This window comes from Spea bombifrons, chromosome 3, assembly GCF_027358695.1.
Source record: "Spea bombifrons isolate aSpeBom1 chromosome 3, aSpeBom1.2.pri, whole genome shotgun sequence".
Lineage (NCBI taxonomy): Eukaryota > Metazoa > Chordata > Amphibia > Anura > Pelobatidae > Spea > Spea bombifrons.
In genome coordinates this window covers 12427810-12446614 of record NC_071089.1, presented here as the reverse complement: position 1 = coordinate 12446614, position 18805 = coordinate 12427810, and the positions used below count along the sequence as shown (strand labels likewise).

General features: G+C 37.8%; 1 protein-coding gene across 1 annotated transcript in view; it reads right to left on the bottom strand.

The window, feature by feature from the left end:
• Positions 1 to 1383: 1383 nt before the first annotated feature.
• The window catches only part of CAMKMT (calmodulin-lysine N-methyltransferase), a 143624-nt gene continuing 126202 nt past the window's right edge, over positions 1384 to 18805 (bottom strand). The window contains exons 9-11 of the mRNA XM_053458884.1: positions 14679 to 14742; positions 11162 to 11293; positions 1384 to 1615 (exon numbers count right to left, since the gene is read on the bottom strand). Of these exons, the coding sequence (XP_053314859.1) occupies positions 1538 to 1615; positions 11162 to 11293; positions 14679 to 14742 (274 nt within the window). The 3' untranslated portion in view covers positions 1384 to 1537. The remainder of the gene's footprint in view (positions 1616 to 11161; positions 11294 to 14678; positions 14743 to 18805) is intronic.

Sequence of the window (18805 nt, the reverse complement as noted above, 5' to 3'; positions counted from 1 at the left end):
TTTCTCCATAACTAGTGTTCTCTGCCGGACAAGCATGCTTTTAAAAAATAAACTATTTGTTTATGTTATAACAAGATTACTCTTGAGACAATAGCCACATACACACAGTATTTTAGATTACAGAAGATCCAAAGATTTTAAATCCATTTTTTTAACCCCAAATAACAATCTACATGAGATCTCAGATTACTAAGGTAGGAAGGTCAATCAGTGCTTACTCTCCTCATCATCTCATGGAACTTAATAATGTGCTTATGGGTGCATTATACTTTTTGTGATTTTAATATATATATATGGATTAGGAATACTTGTTGTGTTTTATACAAACATAGTGAGCTATTTGCATGAGATCATGAGATTAAGTGCCAGACTGTTTAGTCAGAAATCATGTAAAACCACAGGCTTTAATCTGAAGTATCTCGATACAGAGATAAGAAACCTTCATGGATTTTATTTCTTTTTTAGTTGTGAGTCACTGTCTTTTATACTGCCAACTTAAAATAATTTGCTGTTACGCATAACCAGGACCTTATTGTTTCACATCTGCTGACATTGATCCTACAATGTATTATTTCTATTTTAACACTTTCCAGATTTTTACTACGTTTTCCTTCTTGGAAAAAAAACATTTATAACATTTGATTATGTGTATTTATACACTTTTTGGGTTGATGAAAGCTGTGAAAAAAATATATGGATTTCCTGTATTTTTATTGTAAATTTTGTGTTTTGTGAAAAGGTGAAAATGGGCAATTTCCTTCAGTGCAAAAACCGATACTGTAAAACCTTGTATCCCTTTTACGCAATCATGGAAGCTTGGCCTCTATTAATTAACACATATCCATACAGTAGAACTCAGCATTTCCATAACTAAAACAAGCTACGTTTTACTGGGAGGTTCCAAAAGAACACCCGTTTCATTTGGAATCTTATTAGAGCTCACTTTTCCTCCTTAGAGAGGCCCTAAATGTGCTCTTCTTGTATATAAACAGATAATAAGCACTCAGTGTACTCCCCCTTCTTGACTCAACATACTGAGACTAATCACACATAATTGAGGAGGAGGAGCAGAGGGCCGGGTGAGCTTTTGTGTCCAAAGGACAAATGGTCAGATCATGAAGCTTTTGTCTGATACACTGATTTCTTATAGCCATACAAGAGGAAATGTCCATGGGGAAAAGAAAAAAAAATATATATATATATCTATATATACATACATACATACATACATACACACATACATACTGGTTGTAAACAATAAGTTAAATAAATAACGGTCGGATCTGATTTTAATTTAAAAAAATATTCAATACAACAAAAAATATATAAAACACTTTAATGTATTTTTTAAATTATTTATTTTTATTATGACTTGATTTAAAAAAAAAAAAAAAAAAGTGTTATCCCCGAAGAGATATTACTAAAATGTGGACTCATTTTATTAAAGAAATTTGTTGTTGTGTCATGCTGAAAAGGTGGTTTGAAATAAATGGTTAAATCGTTGCTCAGGAGCGTGTTTAAACAAGGAAGATCTTCTCTATGTAATCTTGGAAAGAACAACAAGTATAGGATAGTGGATGTTCTCATCATAAACTGCGTTTTCTTCTTCTTTTAGCTGTGAAAAAAAATCAAATAACAAGAAAATTAACGAACTGGACAAATTAATGGTGAAACAGCATAGTCATAATTAGAAGACTATATATGCCATCTGAAATAAAACAATGTAAATATTGATTATATATGTATATCAGATTGACTAGATTTTAAGCTCGCAGGGCCCCCTTCTCCTTTTGTACCAGTTTGTTATTGTGTTATTTAAATTAATTCCACCACTTGTAACAGCGCTATGGAATTTGCTGGCGCTAAATAAATCATTGCAAAGTAATATATAAATCAGGGATGGCATGGAATGCCTTTTTTGTTTTTATTTCATATGTCTCCTCTGTTAGTTGCTGGTGGACTCACAAGAAAGGGTTAATGTGCGTTGCAGGGAAACTGTTCTCTGTAGCAAGATATTCATTTTGTGAGTCTCAGCAATTTGTTAAGACCCAATTATGTTCTTCATCAAATGTGTTGTAAGTAGAATGAGTTGGTTGTGTAAACAGCACACAATTTACATCTTTTTTTTATGCTTGATTTTAATGCAAAATAAATTCAGAAAATATTACGGGCAGATGTACACGTGTTATGGTGCACACAGTGCATATGTCTGTTAGCATTCTGGTTAGGGATGCCCTAAGAATGAGCGATTGCTTATGATATTTAAAAGGTCACATGATATGCATGGTACAATACAGAACCACAGGTGATTCTATAGATAATCTGCTGCGACCTCATAAGGATGCTATTTTGCAGAGATCATTTTTTGTTTTTTTATTCAATATTTTTTAAGTCACTGATTATATTTATTGTTACACTAAATATAGTGATATTTTTGCTCGTACATGAGTGACAGTCCCCACACTTTATTAATGTACAGTAGTGCAGATAGAAAAAAAAATTGTACATGCTTAATACAGTGGGTGCCAGAAAAAAACAATTTCATAAAATGTGAATAAAAAAGACTAATTGTTTTAAGTGTGTACAAAGGAACAGATTTGCACACCATACTAGCACAAAATGCCTTCTAACCAAAAACAATTTAATGTACAAAATAAGATTGGCGAGAATTAAGAGAACAAATAAGCCTCATATAAAACATTTCTCTTTTAATAAGACGTAACATGCGCAGCGATACGGACTGTAGAGCAACTGTGATTTGGAATCAATCCTGCTGACCCTTGAAATCACCCATAATTATCAACACCGTACTATACAAATTAGAGATATGTCGCTACAAATTGGATGAAAGGACACAATGATGTTTACAGAGCTATAAGATGCAATATTTTCCAAGATTTTATTTAAAAAAATACAAATAAATTAGAATTAACATTATAATAATACAATCAATGAGTGATTAAAAATGACTTTTGTTTTCTTTGGACTTTTCTCCATTTTTTGAATCACACAATTACACTGCAAATGATTCTGCCATCATTTTATTATATTTTTAATACATTTAACTTTACTAGAAAAATCTTGTAACTGATAAAACCCAAAAAGGTGTAAATCGTAACATACCTTACACATAGCTTGGTTCCTAGAGAAGGCTGGTGGCACGGTTTAGGACATTTTAACAAAAGCACTTGCATATAGGGTAGCATGGTACAGTTTTGATTACAGGCTTGCTTTGTAAACGGAAATAAAATTTCCCAGCTAACAATGAGAGGTGAAAAGTTTAAGAGGTAAAGCTGTTCCTCCTGATCATTGACTGTTAATCAGCTTCATGGGTGGTTGCCTAAATCTGCAGAATTTTTTTTTTTTTTTGTAACTTGCTTTACTGCCAAGATTGTAACTAATTTTTTCCCCCTGTTGTAGGAGGAGGGGTGGACAACTCCTTGCAGAATGCAGCTGTGTATGAGTGACATGAGGTGCTAATGCAGAGGGCAAAATTAAAATTCATGAATCTCTTCACAACCATTTGTGTAACAAGATTAAGACAGGACAGCAGAAAATAGCGGCATTATCAGGCTTCTTACAGTTCTCCAGCTGGTTACGCTCTATTCCAAAACAGTAGGGATAAGAGGATAACATGTAGCCTGAAGGGAAACGCCTTTTCTTATTTTTGGAGCAAAAATCATCCTCGGGAAGATGAGGCTTGAAGGATATATGCGGGCGGAAAAACCCAATCCTGCCAACCAGGCAGAAATATTGAGTTGTACTTATCAGCGTGAACAGGAAATCTAACAAAAGCTCCCGATGAACAAGGGACTGGCAGTTATAATTTACACAACAATGTTGCACAAAACATGTTCCAGCCTTGAAAAGAATGAAATTATTGACCACGATGAAGGGAAAGAGGAGTTTTGTGCCATATTTTTAACATTAGTTGGACTTTAAATTTAGAACACAGTATAAAGTTCATATGTGCGTCTTGATCTGCAGGCTGCAAAATTATAAAAAAAATAAAAAACTAGTGCCATGTAAAATGAACACTAAAATGTAAAGAGGCCAGCTATGAAATCTTTAATCACAATGCAAGAGGAGGGAAACGGTTCACCCCGAGAGCTGATCCATTTCTTTTCCCTGTGGGGTCTTTCGCTGGAGTGAATTCCACTTCTGAGCACTTACAGCTTCTGTATCGCTTACTCACGTCCATCCTAGACTGCAACATCTAGAAAGCAAGACTTCCTACTCTTACTGCTTCAATGTATCTAAAGTAACCACAAATCTATGGTGTTTTTTTTTACCCTTTTAAACTTAAATAAGAACAGACATGTAAGCTTAGCCACAGAACAGGTGGAATCAGAGTCCTACAAATTAGTTAAACTTTTTTCCTTTAAATGCATGGACGCAATGCAACCGACTATTTGGCTACTGGTTTCCAAATCAAACTTCTAGACACTATAAAATTTAAAATTAAAGTATTTATTATGAGATTGAATGTTATTACGTACACCTGCATTAGAAAAGGTAGTCACCACAGTAGTCACCACTTTTTTTTAGAGTAGAAGTTTAACCCTTCGCTGTGTATGTAATAACTATTTCTGATTATTTTGTCTTAGCAATAGCAAAAAAAATTTAAATATCGGTTGCCTTCTATCTTGCTTGCAACATTGTTATGGTTATCACCAAGGGAAGGATTCAAATTGCAAAGAGATGGACAACACAGAGACCATAATGTCTGATGTTTCTGCAATGAAACTTCAAGAAGCCACTCCCGCAAAGAGTAGAGACATGTTAAAGCCACCATACCACAGATGACTTAGCAGTCACACAAAAACAAGCGAGGCAATGGAGAAGATGGTTTCAGCAGTCAAGATACAGATAGAGGAGGACATCAATAACATTTCACAGTAATCATTGAGAAGCAGGCAACGGCTCCAAAACAGCTAACAATCCAGAAGGTCAAGAAATCAGGAACTGAATAAAAGATACCAGTTTTTGGAATAAAGTGTAGACGTCTAAAAACGTAGAAACAGTTTGTTGATGAGGCTACATGCATCTCTGACGTCTCTCAGCATACACATGCACCAAAACATGCGTACCTGTGCATCATGGTGTCAGGCTCCATGTCTAGTGGGCTTTGGCAGTAGTTTGCATCCAGTTCCCTGCATGTCTTAGTTTATGTCTCTCTTTTTATCGTATTTAACCTGCCTCACCCTAAACACCTTGGTTCGGTTTCCCCTGTTTGGTGTCCTGCTGTTTAGTTTAACGTTAGGAGTGAAGTACCGTGAAGCGGCGGGACGCTCCCATCTTTTGGCCAGACTTTCGCAATAGTGGTAATACTGAGTAGCTCTAAAACCTATTTGTTTCTGTCTTTGTTTTTGTATTATGCTTTGCCCGTATCCCTGCATTTTACTTTGGTCCGCCATGCCTGATTGCCATCTGGATCTGTCTTGGTATTTGTACCAGACTAGGCTTGACTATGGAACCTGCAGGTATGGCACTTGTTCTGGATGCCTAATTCTGTGACCCCTATGCTTGTTTGGACTCCGACTAACAACACCATACCCCCCATGGTTCCTTACACGTGTTGCAGTGCTTTAAGATAGAGGAGACTGTAGAGGCAGCTGGTGTGGCATTAGTGATGGCGTATACAGAAAACATATAGATGTGCGTAAAAAAGCTTTTTAATCGTTTCCACATTTATATGCTTAAAATGTTTCCAATATGTGATCTTTGGCAACTGCTGAAAAGAAACAACATATTTTATCAAAAAATCCTCATTTACTTAAAAGTTTATAATTATTCTTACTTGCCATTTGTAAAGTTTGATACCAAAACCTGGAAAACAAATTCCAGATATACGGGTAGCTAAAGTAAGTCCTAAATATTTACGGTGTTACCTTGAGAAAGCCAGGTTGTTTGATCGCTAAAGCTGCTTTACTGCAGTCATTTTTAAGGCCAGCAATGCTTGCTTGAACACGCGGCAATTTTAAGAATAAGCAGCAAAATTCCTATCATCCTCAAGGTGGCAGGTGATTCTGCTACAGAGTGCAGAACGTGTCAAAAGAAACTAGAACATCACATTCATCCATAGCACGGTTATAATAGGGGAAAGTGAAATAAATAAGACAATTTAAATATCATTAACAGGTATTAAACATACGGGTACAGATGAAGAAGAGGGCTTACAATGTTTTTAACTGTATACTGATATATAGGTGTCCAAATATTTAATGCCACTTACATTAGTCCATTTAATAATTTGCTAATAGCCTTGGGTTGGCATTAGTTCTGATCTAGAACAAGCCACTGGTTTTATATTTGTTCTTGCCATATATAACAAAGATTAATATCTAATATTTAGTTATGTATGAGATTTTTTAGCATTATTTAGCCTCCCAAGTCCCAAGTTACTATTTCATTTTAGTATTCTACAACACTTTAAAACATAACTTCATTGTGCAAGATAGTTTGTACTTAACCCAAATTTAATTGAATAGACGAGGAACCATCAAAATGTGCAGAGAACAATAACGAAAGATTAGAGAGTTTTTTTGTACTCAGCAACTGCAGAAATCTAATTAGTAGATTTGTTAAATAAGTACTCTTTAGATATGTAAAACTGATACGAACACAATTCCTTTCTCCTTTTTTATGTACAACATTGCACAGACTTGTTAGGGGAGTAATTGAATTTATTATTTGGAGTAGAGGGCACGACAGATCAAACCGTAATTTTCTGTACAGCATATAGCATTGATGTTATATTAAAGGCTCTTATGTGCGGCATACCGTATAAATGTGGATTTGATTATGAGATAAATAGCCAGCAAGAAGTTGCGGATCTCTTGGGTTCCATCTGCTAAAGAATGCAATATATATATGCTGACGTTTCTTCATTGTAAAAGATTATGGTGACCTCAGGATAAAAACACTTGAAAGGGTTTATCCAGCTATGGCATCCTATAGATCACAGGGAAGCACTACTTCAAATGTCTCAAGTGTCCCTGTTTTGAAGGACCAGTCCCTTTAAAGGACCCTAATGGCATTTTTCTTGTCTTCCCCTATTTTTGTGATGCTTAAAATGTTTTGTGGATATCAATGTTTTATAGACCCAAAACTCAAATAAATGTGTGTAGAAGCAACAGAAAATGTGTTTATCAATAAAATCGTGTATTTAAGCAATACATTAAATATTTTATTCTTCTTTTAAATGGCTTTGTGAAATACGTGACGCCCAGACGTTACTGACACGGAGCACACTGTTTCCATTACGTAATTGAGAGTTAAAAAAAGCTCAGCAGTGTTACCTGCATTTTCAGTTTTGGGAATTAATCACTTAATGATTAATAATTAATCTGGAAACTTTTTGTGTGTACTGGTTCATGGGGGAAATTAGATGGTATATGCTACGTTATGCCTTCCTTCCCCTTAGCTCATGAAAGGAATAAGGGTTGTAAAAACCTGGGAACCCTTGACCTGGAAACTTGATGGATCACAGGTGGATTCCTGCTAGCCCCCTTCCTCCTTCCATAGGAATCACATCTAAATATGGGCTACTTGATACATTCAGAGCCACTCTGTTCTGCAACATCCTTTGAGTAAGAATCAAAAGTAGAAATGTGTGGAGCCCCACTCTGTTCTAAATGCTTTACTCAGCATTATTTTATGTAAAGCTGAAATAGGGATGCTCAGTTTTTAAAGCCCACCATGGCACTCGCCTCTCCCCTCGAAATTCAAAGAGCATCAGCAGCAGGAGAGGCAGGAATGGTTTAGAGTAGGTTAACTAGACATAGAGGCACAAACCACACCTGATAAGTTGCCAGAAAGTTATTTTTTTTATTCTGTGCACCCATCTGCTGTGAGGGTGGTTTGGTCGGCTCTCTTCCTCTCTCTCTGTATTCGGTCTCCTTCCCTTCACTATGGAAGCAAATGTACCGCAACTGCCGGAAAACTACCAAGTGTCCCATTATACTCTCTAACTACCACTAGCCTTTTTTTTAATTACTTTTTCCAATGCTACACTGCACAACACTAACTTTTCGTGACTGCACCTCCATGATGTTGAGCCAGCAATGGTAGGAATAGTAGCTGGTAACTGTAACTGTAGTTAGTGTACAAACTAACTGCAGCTCCCATGATATACATGGCTATTACTGGCTGAACACCATTACATTACATTTATCTATATAGCGCCAGCAGATTCCGTAGCGCTGTTATAACAAAGTCAGTAAAATAATTAAAGATCACAAACAATAACAAACTGGTACAAAAGGAGAAGAGGGCCTCCTACCTAGTATGGAAATATTCCTCCTTGATACTTTTATCCAATAAAAAGGATTTGCCATCTTACGTTTTTTGTTTTTCTTACATATAAAAATCATGGGACAATCACCCCCACTTCCTGTTCACTTCCTGTCCCTTTAAAGTCTAACTAGGGTTAGTCCTATCTCCGAAGCACAGAAAAGGATTAGGCGTACTGTACCTGGGGCTAGCCTACCCTGAGAAATCCCCGGGTTCGACCCATGACAAACAGCAGTTAGATGTAAGATAAATGTAATGAACAATCTTAATGTGCTATAAGGAAATACACTAAATATATAATGTATTGTTAATATATGCAGACGTTCAGCAGTGTCAAAAGCTAAAAGTTTCTGAATATTGAAAGCTCTTAGTTATGCTCTGAACGTCAGTGTCCATGAGCAATTTTTAACAGCCATTAACTCGAAACACTGTTATGAAATGCTTACATCTAATTTAGTTCAGGGAACAACCCCCAATGGTGCAGAGAAAGGTCATCTAAACTTTAGGTTAATGTTACTGAAGCAAGGGTAAATGGTGCAGTGTTTACAAATTATACACGTTAGGTAAAAGAATTTAAAGAAAGTTTAAAAAAAAACACATTAACATATCTCATATACGTTAGTATTTAAGGTTCGCCGAAATAATCATCCTCATGCGCCCATCCACAGCTGCCATTCCCCAAACTCATTGTCCTTCGTAGCCCCAACATCACTTCCGTGCATCAGCGCGTGATGAGAAGCAGAGAAGCTGCAGTAAAAGTTAAGATAAAATTAGCAGAATAGACTCCCCCTTCCTCCAGTGGTTTGTTCCATGGGCAGTTCCTGTCTGGAATCTGATCAAAGAGTGCCTCCTGGGACACGATAGGCATCTGTCTCTTAGTCTAGAGCAGCAATGGCATGCATGAAACAACTGGCCTACCAAGGCCTCCGTTGTGGCACACGGCCAGTTTGCCAACCGACCCGTTAATTTTTTAAATCAGCCCAAAATAAAGGGACCGCGAGGACTGCTGCTTCACTGCTCCCTCACAAAGTATGCAGGCTGAGCACCAGGATGTGATGTCATATCCTAGCGATAAGTACTGAAGCTGCGAGCACTGCGGTGGAGCACTGAAGACATATATATATTAACACACGTCTTGGTATTGCCAAAATAAACTGTATCTGCCAAGCTGTGCGACATATGTAAATGTATGTATGTAAATGTATGTATGTAAATGTGCACGTGCATGTACGTATGTGTGTGAGTATCATACCTGAGAACTCCTTGGGGGGTGTGGGTATGGGAGAGAGTTCCCAGGTGTGGTGAGTATGTGTGTATGCATGTAAGTGAATGTGAATAAGTGTGTATGCATGTATGTGAGTATATGCTTGTGTGTGTACGTTTTCTCTAGAAGGTGAAAAGAATACTGCACTGCACCAGGGATTGGCACCATCATGCACTTTTGAGGACTGCAACTTGGTTTCATACAGAAGATTGGAGACGCCCCGTCACTTTTTTAGCATGCCCCTTTTGCGTATACAAACCCAAATGTATGAATGAGGGCAACATCACTGCCAAATGAATAATGTGCTTGATGCGTTTCTGGGTATTGCCACTTACGATAATTTCAATCCTTCTTGCGATATTTACAGCAAACAGAAATACTTGTATTCATTATTTGTCATTATTATTACATATAAAAAATCTGTAAATACAATTGAAACCATAAAGTGCAATTTTTTTGTGCATGAGATGATAACTTTTACTACTTAAAATATGTAAAAATGGAAACATTTGATGTTGTTAAGATTGTATTTAGAAAGCTGCTGGGCACCACTTACCACCAAACTACATTAATACATCTAGATAAATTGTTCCTGGTCCAGTGTTTCATCTTAAATGTAATCACGTTTGTTTGTTTTTTACAGATGCCATTTCTGTAGAATTCGGGAACAGCTTGAGAAACAACGTTCTAGGAAAATTATTCAAACAGGGGTAAAGAAATATAAATGTGTTTATGCTTTAACTTTTAGCTTCTATTACCCTGGCACCCAAAACATTTTGTTGTATTGCTCAATATCATATCGATATCCCTGAATTAGGCCACTTAATGGCAACGTGTCCCTGGAGCAACCCCAATAAACCAATACTTATGTTCAGTAAAGGAGTTTGCGCTTGTAATTGCATTCTCTGTATACTCACTAGGTATAAGGGAAGTATTTTTCAAGTGCAAGTAACAGGAGTTGGTGACAGAACACGGCTCCCTGTGTAACGCGTTAGTTTGTACCTAGAAATAATGACCCAAGTAGTACTCGTAGCAGTGGCTTTATGTAAGCAAGCTTAGAAATCACAGATAAGTGCTTTTGACCTAAATCTTGTAGCTCCTCGATCTGACATGTAACCTCACAGCTGTGAAATTCTGTGCGAGATTTAGCCGTCTGAAGCTGCCAGCTGACCCAGCCATAACGCAAGCAGAGATAAGGATTTGAGGTATGATATTACACAATTAGACATTAGGCTTCTGGTTATTTCATGCATATCTCACACTTAGATTAGTTTATGCGTAAATTGTTTTGTTTATGCTAATGCTAATCCCTGTTTCCTTACGATTTATATATATATACATTCTTTACACAATGCATAGCATAAATATTAATGTAACACACAGAAACATTTCATTTTTACTATGGAAACTCAAACGCCAGATTTATTATCACCGTGGAGATAAAGTCGGTTGTAAGGACACCAAATAATCACTTTTAAGATGCTGTTTGGAATCAGCATACCTATGGACTGCTTTAATCGTGTTACCTGCCAAAAAAAGACCATGATCTCTTTAAAATGCAATGTGGCTTAAAGTATTATCTATCTCAAGCAGAGAACTAACCTTGGAGTGGATGTTGGATATGTGCTCATCATAATCTTCATGTCTTTGGATAGAAAATCCAGCTGCTTCTGCAAGATTGCAAAACTGGTTTAACGTATTCCCTCTTGATGGGGCAAATACCACTGCCTTTCCCTAAAGAAATGACACATTTATATACAATTATTTATAGAGCTGAAGGTAAATTTCAGAAAAACAACCTCAAAGTGAATCTAAGCCAAATCTATAAATGTATATATATTGGCAAACTCTTCAGGGTACCAACAGGTATACCAGGGAACTTCCCAGGGTGGGATACCCGGGGGCTTCCTCTTCTGGGAGGGCTCTGCAAGGGGCATCGCGTGCGTGAAGGCGGGGCTAGCCCCAGACAGCCTTTAAAGGGTTGGGACCAGGAGGGGAAGGGGGCGGGGAGAATGAGGAAAATACCAGGTATGCTAATAGGGATGCCTCATTTTAATTTACTGTTTTTTTTCTCCCCTTCTTTTTAAGCCAAGAAATGCCAACAGGTGGCATTATAGCCAGCTGCTTGGGCAGCATCATGGGAATTGTAGTTTTGCCGCTAGTTAACGTGCTCATTGTTTCAAATATTATAACACTCTAGTGTTATTAATTGGAAACATCTAGATCTAAGAACAGGTCTAACTCAATAGCAGCTGGACATATGCTTTTTGAAAACGGTATGGCTAATCTTTTGTCAATAAAGAAAATGTAGAAAATGTAAAGGTTGTAGGAAAAAAGTGCCTCATCTCTCGAGCCGCATGGCTGGAACTTGCACACCCAGATCCGTGAAATGGCCTGCAAATAGGGTTACGCATAAAAACACCAAGTTTTAAAGGCGAAGGAGCTAAAACCACAACTCGCTGCATATTTAAAGAATTGTCTTTAATGAATAAACCCCTGTGACTCACACTGTTCACTTCTTGTTCATACATTTTACGGACGTTAGGCTATTTTTCTCTTAGTTTCAGGGTGGAATAAAACCAATGTCCTCAGCCCCAATTCCCAGCAAAACCCCTGGGGTTCCAGAATTCTAAGATGGGCCAAGCAGACCCTTATAGATCCAGGCGTCGCCGTATGAAGTTTATAGTTTGAAAATAGCTTATTTCAAAGCTCTCTGTGTGTTCAAAGGTAATGAGGAGCTTCTCTGACAGACTCTACAGTGCTCTCCTGACACACTGTCATATAGTAATCATAAGGCAAAACCGCATTGTGGTCACACTTGGTCCCCATTTCTTCCACACTAAGAACCATGGAAAGAGATTATGTTCTTATTCTTCTTTATTCTGACCTCTACGCCCAGAAGGTCCTCCGTCACTCCTCCTGGAGAGCTCCTGTTTAAGCTGATAGCGGTAAGAGTAGACGTCTGCCAGCAGAAGGGCATTAAGGCAAAAAGCAAGCAGGACAAAAGGAGTTTCGCTGCATTTAGATCAATTCGCTATAGTTTATTCTTTGCCTCTGTCTTCCTGATAGATTACTAAAGGGGAAATTTGAGGGTAAAAATCTGAAAGCTAGCGGTGGCTAGGCTGGAAATGAGTAAAGAAAAAAAAAAATTTTATTTGGTGTTAAAATCAAATTCAAAACATATAGCTAGGAGGCATAAAAAATGACTATGGTACTAGGAACAGCAGGGAATGTTCCCAAGTGTTATCCTAAACGTGAAAGTGGACATTAGCAGAAATAATATTTCAGTGAAAAAAATGTGGAAACAACCGGAGCCATTTCATAGAGGGAAGCAGATAATATATTATCTCTGCACAAAGCAGCAGATTGAAAACATAACCCGCGTCGCATAGGGAACATCTTTTATTTGGAAGCTGAAAGCTGAGCTCAGCGTCCCATCGGAACCGTTTCACAGGCGGTGTGCATTGCTGCGTATTAAAGACACAAAGTCAATCCGTGAAGAGCAGCAGCGATCTGTAGCATAAGGACAAATAAACTCACAATCAATTCGTGGAGAACAGCAGGAATATACTTTAGCGGTGCATTGCAGCATACCGCAGGCATAACCACCAGCACGCCTTTCATCTGAAAGTTAAAGTGAAAACCTGTGTTCTATCAGAGCTTCATCACAGGTGGTGAAAATTGTGAAAACAAGTCAGGCATCGCATAGCCCTTTCACAGCACAAACCACTTCGGCTCCAATTCTCTGTATACCTGCTGCAAATCATGTAGGCTGCATCAAAATACTTAAAGAGGAAAACATGTCTTGAATAAAAGTTGCTCCCTCACAACTATATAGGTCAGAGTTTGCAGCCATTGAGAGAACCTAAGGTGTTTTATGTAGGCAGAGGGAAGTAATTGTCCTCCAAGCAGCAGGGGGAGACACTGCGTCACACCTCATCACGTCAGACACAAGAGACGCTTTATCTATCACAGTGAACTGGATGCCTCCAATTCGTAGAATCTCTTAGCACAGAATAATGCACGTCCACTCAGTCTTTAGTATAGCGAAAGTATAGTATATTTCATTTCCAAATATTTGGTTAAAAAAAAATACAAAAAATAGAACTGAAAGGCCAAATTGTTGATTGTAGGGGTTTTATGATTTTATGAGATTTATGTGAGCAGTCGTATTAGCTCAAGCAAATCCTTTCCTTGAACATGTGTTATCACCCCAGAGGCTTCTCCACATCTAGCAGGTTCCATTTAATCTGCAGGACCATCAGTACACTGATCAGGCCACTGGGCTTTAAGAGCACTAAAGCTGTGCAAAGTGGCATATATCTCACCAAGGTGAACATATACACACACATGCCCACCCCACATTGCACCTATTACTGCCTATTCCCCACCTACTCCATGCCCACCAGAGTCTCACTCCACGCCCACCAGAGTGCCACTCCACGCCCACCAGAGTGCCACCCCTACGGCTGACTGGCCATGCCCTCAAAAGATGGGGAGCACAGGGTAGCCAACACCCTGTGTGTGTCATAAGTATTAGCTTAGTTAGTTTGGTTATTCACTAATTTCTCTCATTTTGTATTTAGCGGAACCATACCCTATGAAAAATGTGTCTCCAAAGTGTAAGTAAATAAATAAATATCATTGTAAAAAGATTGTAATTATATCAAAAGGAAAGGACAATTGTTTTAACTATAGACTATGTAAATCAACTACACACAATGCCAGGGGCATCTGCTGAAGGGGTTCTATGTCACAGAAGGCAACTGAAAACTTTAAACATCTTAGTTTTACTTTAATGCAAATACACTGATATCAAGGGAAAAATACTTAAGAAACCCTTTGATAAAAAAAATATATAATCTCACGCTATCTTTGAAGCGGTTTCATTTATTTTACTACCCGCTGTGTGTCTTATCACGAGGCCAAGTATAAGAAGTTTCCTACTTTATGATTAGGGAAGAATTTTGGTAGATTAGAGGACTCAATTGAAGTTGGACATAATAAGTATTACAGTATTAGATGACATTAATCTTGCCATTCCATTACTGTCTCAATCATTGTGCACAGACTAATTATTCTGAAGCCAGTATTGAAGAGAAAATAGAAACATACTTACACTGGGCTGTAGTAATCTCTTTATTGCATCAACCAGGCAGGCTCTGTACTGATCCAGAAACAGGCTGTCATTGAGAAGAGGAGAGAATCTAGATTAAAATGGGCTTTACGCTCTAATGACACCGTGGACGACAGATACATGGCTAATTGCATGTGCATCCTCAATGGCTGTGTGGCAAAAACTCTATTTTTTTTGTCACAAATAAATAAAAAGACTGATTAAAAAAAAAAAAAAACTATTTTATACAGCACCAAAAATGTATGCTTTTTAAGGTTTGGCAAGAAAGGAAGACAATGTTTCATTAGTCTTGCAGAGTTTACAATCCGAGCTTGATCTCTTATTCTTAATATTTTAAGGAGATTATTCTGTTTACCTTAAAGAGTATAGCTCAAATCGAACAGTTTGTACTATTAGTTTGTATGTTGAGATACACTATTATTTATTATTATTATTATTATTATGGTGGAACTGTAACGACTAGAATCACTAATTTGAATCATGTACAGTGTAAAGTTATGTAATAATAGAAATGTAATTGAATAAGATCATAGAAAAATATATAAATTGTTACAGTGCAAAGATCTCATCAAAACAATCAAAGCATTAAATCAGGAGGCAGGTAGAACCCAATAATGCAATGAAACTCAGCAATATCCAGAGCAGACAAATTGGATGAACGTCTCAGAAGTAATTCAAGAAGCCTCAAACCAGCTGCTCAACACCACCAAGGTAAAAGATGTCATGTCCTGGAAATAGCTAAGGATCCAGCTAAGATAATATGGCTTATTCCTGACCTACGAGCAGTCACCGTCTTACAATTAATGCTCCTGTGTGGATCAAAAGGCAGTAAATTATGCCATTCTAAATACAGTGGATATAAAAAGTCCACACACCCCTGTTAAAATACCAGGTTCTTGTGATGTTAAAGAATGAGACAAAGATAAATCATGTCAGAACTATTTCCACCTTTAATGTGACCCATAACGTGAACAATTCAATTGCAAAACAAGCTGAAATATTTGAGGGGAAAAACTAAACAAAAAACTCCCCATAACCTGGTTGCATAAGTGTGCACACCCTCTTATAACCGGGGCTGTGTTCAGAATTAACCAATCACATTCAAACTCATGTAAAATAGAGGTCATTACACACCCGCCATCATTTAAAGTGACTCTGATTAATCACAAATAAAGGTTGGCTGTTCTAGTAGGATTTACCTGACGTTTGCGTAGTTGCATCTCAGAGCAGAAGCCATGGTCCGCAGAGAGCTTCCAAAGCATCAGAGGTACCTCATTGTTCACGTTATAGGTCACATTAAAGGTGATAAAAGATCTGATTTATCATGATTTATCTTCGTCTCGTTCTTTAACATCACAAGAACCTGACGTTTTAACAGGGGTGTGTGGACTTTTTATATCCACTGTATATGGGTTAATATGTATATTGGAAGGGCTGTAACTTTCATTGGGCAAGTGGGGGCAGCTTGAGCCGCCCAGCATCAATGCCCCTGCACCACCACGCAGGGGCTTCTGGTTTTTAGATCAGCCTACAGAGCAACCTCTTGATCTGGCCTCGGGGACCAAAATTCCTAGGTTATGGCTCTGTATGTTGTAGTTACAATATTGTGCTTATTTGTATTGTTTTATTTTTGTAACAACAAACTCCAAAAAAACACTACACAACATATTTGTACAATAATATAAAACATAATTTTTCATTGACTACTTTAGCTTTATCTATCTATCCATCTGTCTGTCTGTCTGTCTAAAGCATCAGTTCATATACTTTAATGTGCAGAATCACTTATATATATCTAGAAGCTCCAGTGCACATTTGTCCTGCCAGGGGTGTAACTAGAAACCATAGGGCCCTGGGGCAAAAATTCCCCCTGGGCCCCCCAACTTCAACAGCTAGTCTGTACCATCATTGCCCTCACACAACTGGTCTTATTTTCCCCTTGCCCCCTCCTTCCAACATACAGCACATGTAAACACACAAATTACACAAACTTACTCATACTCACTAACACGCACTCCATCTCACCCCAGTTACACATCCATGCTCACACAGACAAGTACACATCCATGCTCACACACACACACACACACACACACACACACACAAGTACACATCCATGCTTACATACATATACACACCTCTCTCCCACCCCGCTTACCTCTCACCGCTCCTGCAGTTTTCCCTCTGGCTGCTCACGCACACTGCACGAGCAGTCTCAGTTTTACCTCAGGGTCATGATTAGTCTAGAAATTGTTTAGAAGGGGCCCTTCTGACCTGCACCGATCTAAACAATTTTGAACCGGTACAAGGAGACAGGGTACAAGAAAGGGTCGCAGGGGTTGCATCAGGCCCCCTAGTGTTAGACCCCTGCAGTTACGCCAGTAGGTCCTGCTGTTTCTATAAACATTATTTTCACTTTTAGTGCTGTATGACACTGTGATACACTTATACCCAGCAAACATTCCAAGCTCCTAGAAAAGGGGGACATCAGGGAGGAAAGTGGGACAGGGAGGATTTGGATTCCTCTTAAACATGGACACTTGGGAGATAAGGTACAGTGTTCTATACACATGTACTGCTGTTATGCCTCAATTATTTCTCAAGGAATTATCACCAGTGCCTTGAGCTTCGGGTTCTCTCGGTTGAAACATCCTTTTTCACCGTACTAGAAAAAAAAGACTGTTTCTATTTGCTCCTGATTCACTGCTGAAGGCATTTTCTCATACTGTGTCTGATCGTTTTCAAATTTCCCCATTACTTTTTTAAAAAAAGGACCTTCCTTCCATCTTCATTTCCCATCTGAATGGCCAACTATATAATTGCGATTACACTAAGGCCAACAAGCTCTTACCACTCGTCTTGCACACCTTCCTTTTGTCCTCTTCTTACCCAACGGAACAAAACATTTATCCCTTCTTCACTGGTAGTTACATAGGAATGGAATGTTAGTATATCTTTCCGGTACATAACACAATTGCCGTCTTAACTCCCAGAACACACGCTTGTATAGGATTTACACCTTATTCTAGAAAAAGAATTATTATAGAATGTGGCCTTGTGCCTTTTTTTTCAAAAATAATAAAAGATTATTAAAATGCAACAGCACTGAGTATTCTGCATATGTGCTGAGGAAAGAGTATATCTGTGGATTGAAATAACGTCTTGAGAAAGGCACTTAAGTCTTACAAGTGTTTGTGAATGTAAATATGAATATATGAATGATTTAGGGACACCAACATTCGCTGAATGCAATCATGTATATTTATACATGTACCTCAATGTGCCTTCACTGTTACCTTCTGAATAGAGCTTGTTTTCATGTAAATGAGTGCCCACTGTACCACTGGTTGGCTATTCAGAGAACCAGACAATACTACCCTTGCTGGAAATACTTCAAAAAGGAATGCAATCCATGCATCTTTTATTTGAATTGAGACTCTGGATTCTTGCAGCAGCTTTATGATGCCCCGTTTTGCTCACGGACAGTAAAATATCCAGCAGTTGTTCAATTAAATTGTGCATCTGTTTCATCGAAACCCACTTAATGTCCAATAAAAAAAATAAATGAAAATCAACATTCACCTTTGTTAATATTAATCTTAATCTCAACATCAATTAGGCAAGCATAAAGGCTTTTCGGTGTCTATATGTGGGAAATAGAATTATTTCTGCAAATAAATGAATGCTTTCAAAAATAGATATTAATTAAGATGTTAATAGTTTATTATGATTTAACAAAATGCAAAGTGAATGAACAGAAGAAAAATCGAAATCAAATGAATATTTGGTGTGATGACCCTTTGCCTTCAAAACAACATCAATTCTGTAATGTAATGTAGATGGGGTTCAGATCTCGGTTATTAGGGCCAAGAACAGGATTCTAAACTTCACTGGAGGATTATGGGACACGATGGGAAATTTATATGAAATGCCCTGTAAGTGCTTTTGGTGGAGGCAAATGTGAAAATATAAATCTGAGTAAATGAAAAACGTAATTTAGATATTAATAGAATACATGATAGCTGCTTCTGCTGTATTCAGTCACAATTCCTCTTAATTTTTTGGCACTTATTTTAGACGTTCCCAAGAACGATCCACAGTAGGTGCAC